This window comes from Physeter macrocephalus, chromosome 14, assembly GCF_002837175.3.
Source record: "Physeter macrocephalus isolate SW-GA chromosome 14, ASM283717v5, whole genome shotgun sequence".
Classification (NCBI taxonomy): Eukaryota; Metazoa; Chordata; class Mammalia; order Artiodactyla; family Physeteridae; genus Physeter; species Physeter macrocephalus.
Window position 1 is genome coordinate 14,604,434 of NC_041227.1, and position 4,493 is coordinate 14,608,926.

Genomic DNA, 4,493 nt, shown 5'->3' on the forward strand with positions numbered 1-4,493 from the left:
CACGAACCCGTGTCCCCTGCATCGGCAGGCGGACTCTCAACCACTGCGCCACCGGGGAAGGCCTACCAGTCCCATTTTTAATTCCTCTTCTATGAAGGAAGGCATCGTCCTGCATTTGGTCTGTATTCTTTGCTGTATACCCATAACCAGCTTGATATTTTATGTGTAATTTTAAAATATATATGAATACTTCATACTACACATTTATATCACTAGTCTGATTTTCCCAATAAGTTTTCTGTGATATGTCTCCATGTTGATTCATATAAATTTATTTTTATTTTTCTGTAGCATAGCAAGCATATCAAAGTATGAAAATTTAACCATTTCACAAATGAGAGCCATCTTGACTGGTCTCGATTTCTGACTCTTTGGAACAATCTTATACTAAACATTCTAATACATGTATTAGGTTCCTATTGGCAGGTATTTTGTCTTTCCTATGTCTCTGGAAGGAAACTTGTTAAATGATAGCTTGTGTGAACTTTCAGTTTTATTAGGCATAACCAAATCACTCTTCCAAGTGGTTGTACCAATTTACACTTCCATCAGCAAACTATTAAGAGTCTCTGAGTGTTTATATTGTAGACTTTTAATTCTTGCCATTCTGACCAATGAAAAATGGTGTTTGGTTGATTTAATTGGCTTTTTCCTTGTAACTAGTGAGGATGAAGCTCTTTATATGTCTATATACCATCTGTTACAGTAATAATCTCTTATTTGATTGTCCATTCTAGTCATAGTTCATTTATTCTAAGAGGTAGGTTGTTTTTCTTACTTATTTGCAAAAATTCTTCACATATTTTTCATTCTATTTATTTGTCTGTGATAATCATTCCAAATATTTACTTCTAAGCTATCATTTATCTTTCACCTCTTGTGTTTGTCAGCTTTGATACTGATGTCATCAAATTTAACCAGTCATCTTCTTAACTCATTGTGCCTTGCTTACCCTGAGGTAAGTCTAGCATTTATTGAACCCCGAGTATGTGACAAACACTGAGCTATTCCTTTCACATGTTATCACCTCTAATCCTCATAACTTTATGAAACTGGCGTTGTTGTTATCGTTTCCATGCTATAGATGACAAAACTAAGGCTCAGTGGGACAAAGTCATTGCCCAAAATTACAGAGCCAGTAATCTATGGATGCAGGATTTAATCCCATATCTGCTTAGATCCAAAACACTTTCTTTTTTCTACTTTATAGGTTTTGGGAGAAATCCCGCACAGGCAGATATTTTATTCTTCATCTCACACCTCATATCCTAGACCAGACTCAATGAGTCAAGGAAGATAGAAATGCAGAGAAAACCTGGTACATTTATTTATTTACTAATCAGCAGACATTTCCTGTCGCGTGCCAAGCTTCACGTTGGATGCTGGGGATACATAGATAAAACAGGCCAAACCTTGGCCCCCAAGGAGGTATTGGTCACAAAACCACATCTTCACCAAGGTGCTCTCATTTTTTTCCAGGCTTGTGGCGGGGTGGGGGGAAAGGAAATCCCCAGACCACACATACCAGGAAGTGCTAATCTCTTTGAACTGGGAAGAATGAATCTGTGGAAAGAAAATAAAGCAGAGCCTCAGCACAGGAACAATTTAAGTGACCCTTACATCCTTGCTACCAAGAGGGTCCTTCTGCCACCAGGCCCTAAGTCCTTTGGGATACGTAAAGAGAGAGCATGGTGCTGGAATAGTCGAAACAGTGCCAGTCTTTGATCTAGGAATCAAGAGAAGAATCCAGGCTTTTCACTGGCTCTCTGCTGCAGTCTTCCCTCTGGCAAAATCAGGGCATTGGGCCAGATCTACATCTATGCATCTCACTAGACTTTCCTTTGGTTTCAGATAACCCAGCCAATCGAAGCCATAACCACAGCAACACTCTCTCAATGCACACAGCACTTTAAGTCTTAAAAAGCACTTTTACATTTAGTATCTCAGTAGATATAATTGTGTCCATTTTACAGATGGGGAAACTGAGGCTAAGAAAGATACGGTCAGTTGCTCATAGTCACACAGTCAGTCAGAGGCAGAGATGATATTAAAAGATAGAACCTTTGCCCCTTGTAACATGCTCCTTCCTCCTGGCTTATTCCAAGAAGCCTTCCTTCCCGAGACCCAGCATTACCTGTCACAGGCGCCCCCTGGCACTTCTTGTCTAAGGAACTCTAAGGGATGAAGGGTGTTGAAGGGCAGAGGATCTGTTTGGGGGAGGGGCAGTATTGGGAGACCTCAAAGATCCTCCTTCACATGCAAGGGCACCAGGAGGTTGAGACCATATTAGGATACAGGGGGATGTGGATCTTGCCAGGTCTTCTCCTTATCTTTACCCAGCTGTACACATGAATTCCCACACACCCCCCTGCAACACTGGAGACCCTTCGGGCAGTGGCTGTCATTCAGGCAGTCGTTTATGGGGGTTGGGTCTCTTACACTGGCCAGTAACCACTGGACACTTCCCAGGAGTGAACTTAACTGGTGAAAACAAAGTCACAACTCAGAGGCTTCACCCCTTAGCACATCACCCAAACTCCCAACCCCATCTCCACCCTGTGCATGGAAATTGGTTCTTCCCCAACCTCAGGACCAAAACTGAGGCCGGTGTATGTCCTAAAGGAGACTCCTTCCCACGAAGGGGACCCTAACCAGTGTTGTATGTGTCTGACAGACAGACTGATTCATTCACTGATTGGCCAGCTGGCTGACTGGCTCATGAGCTGACCCACTGTCTACCTGAGAATACAGAGCTGGGGGTGGAGGATCCCTGGCTCTGTCCCAGCCTCCCTCCCAGTTCAGAGGAGCGCTCTCTACTTCCTCAGGATGCGTGTCCTCAAGCTCAGATCTCCTTGGTCCCCGTTTCCAGGACTCTGCTTCCTCACCTGGCTTTGTCTTGTCTACAGGATCCATGCATTTGAGGCCACAAGAGTCGTAGCAGCATTTTTGCTTTTTTGGACACTGCCAGTCACTCTGGCATTCAGGAGGGTCATATCTAAGGAACTTCACAGGGCGTGGGTAGGGGCAGGCTCCAGGTTTAAGTATGTCTGAAAAGTAAGAACAAGGCAGGAAGAAGAAGCTGATGCTGAGTCATGACCACAATCCTGGAGAAGGAATCAGCTTCCCAAGAGAGGAGAGAAAACCTAACCCAGGTGGCTGACCCCAAAGGAATAAAGGGAACTGTTAGGATTCCAGTTTCAAGGGGTGTGGGGCTGTGCCTAGCTCAGCCAATCACTCAGCCAGAGGGAGTCAATGACACAAGAAAGAAGGTATAGATGGTGGTGTGTTACTAGATGTTTTAAGAGGGAGACTTTGTAGAGTTTGCCAATTTCCATGGTGTAAATATTCCCATCATGGCTAATTTCAAGCTACCAATGTGACATCAACTAGCTTGCAAAAGTCTTGAAGATTTCACAGTCAGCCATTGAAAGTCAGTATAGGCCAGCTCCAGCAAGTGCTAACTAGAGCTCATGGTCAGGTATCCCTTGCCCGGGTTTGCCTGGGAGGGAGGCAGCACGGGACAGTGATAACAGGAGAGGCCACTCATCAGAGATTAAATAAAAGAGAACAGATCTACTGAGAAGGAGATAGAGAAAGAGAGAGTGACTGTTAAAATAAGAAATATTAAGAGAAAAAGAGACCAATTTGGAAAATTAAAAAAGATAGTGACCAAAATCATGTGACAGAGAAAAAGAGAGAGAGGGAAAAAAAAACAAACAAAACAGTAAAGAAGGAGCTATAGAGAAAGAAAAATAAGAAATACAGGGCCTGGGGTAAACAGGTCCATCTGGTGAAAGGTAAATTTCTGGATGTGCAGAAACTCCCTTAGTTGAAGTCCTCAGAGAAATGCTTGAAATTAGGGGCCATAGGCCTGACCATTGGAATGGTGGCTTCAAAGTCAGCCCCCAGGCTAAAAGGAGGAGGCTATTCCCACTCTGAGCTATCCCTGACTCGGGCACCTGGGGATGGTCTGAGAGAGTCCAGCTCACCTCTGAGACCACCTTCCACAGGCCAGGGCATCAGGAATCCAAAGGCAAATATCACCAGGAAGACGATAAGGCTGCTGGGCTTCATCCTGAGGGCAGGTGGAGCTGTGGTGGCCAGTGCTGGCTTCACCCTTTATACCCACTCCTATGAGTGCGGTCCCGCCAGAATTGCCCTGAGCCTTCCCAGCTGCTATTTCATAAGCCCAACATTCAGGTGAGGACAGTGACTAGTCATCCTGAGTGTTGCTGGCTCTTTTCTGCCCTTAGGCAAGAGTGTGAGGCCTAGGAAGGGAAATGTAGGACTTGGAGGGGGAGGTGTCACCAGGCTGGGCAGGAAGCCATTCAGGAGCAAGCTAGAGGACCACCCACCTTTAGGGTGGAGTAGGGGAGGTGGCAAAGAGGGCAGAACAGGGCATTACAAAGGAGCTTCTTAGGGACTTCCCCGGTGGCGTGGTGGTTAAGAATCCGCCTGCCAATGCAAGGGACATGGGTTCGAGCCCTGGTCCG

The 4,493-nt window shown here is 45.1% G+C and overlaps 1 protein-coding gene across 1 annotated transcript; it reads right to left on the bottom strand.

Moving 5' to 3' along the window:
- Positions 1-1,303: 1,303 nt before the first annotated feature.
- LOC102988185 (antileukoproteinase-like) lies at positions 1,304-4,148 on the bottom strand. Its single transcript, XM_007115471.2, has 3 exons — positions 3,990-4,148; positions 2,886-3,047; positions 1,304-1,563 (listed from the first exon to the last, which is right to left on the bottom strand). Exons 1-3 carry the CDS (start codon positions 4,072-4,074, stop codon positions 1,535-1,537), a joined length of 276 nt encoding a protein of 91 aa, XP_007115533.1. The 5' UTR covers positions 4,075-4,148; the 3' UTR covers positions 1,304-1,534.
- Positions 4,149-4,493: the final 345 nt, after the last annotated feature.

Coding starts and splice junctions, on each gene's coding strand:
- LOC102988185 (XM_007115471.2), bottom strand. CDS start 4,074: ATGAAGCCCAGCAGCCTTATCGTCTTCCTGGTGATATTTGCCTTTGGA. Junction 3,048..3,989: donor TGTGGAAGGTGGTCTCAGAG/GTGAGCTGGACT, acceptor CTTACTTTTCAG/ACATACTTAAACCTGGAGCC. Junction 1,564..2,885: donor TGTAGACAAGACAAAGCCAG/GTGAGGAAGCAG, acceptor TTCTTTCCACAG/ATTCATTCTTCCCAGTTCAA.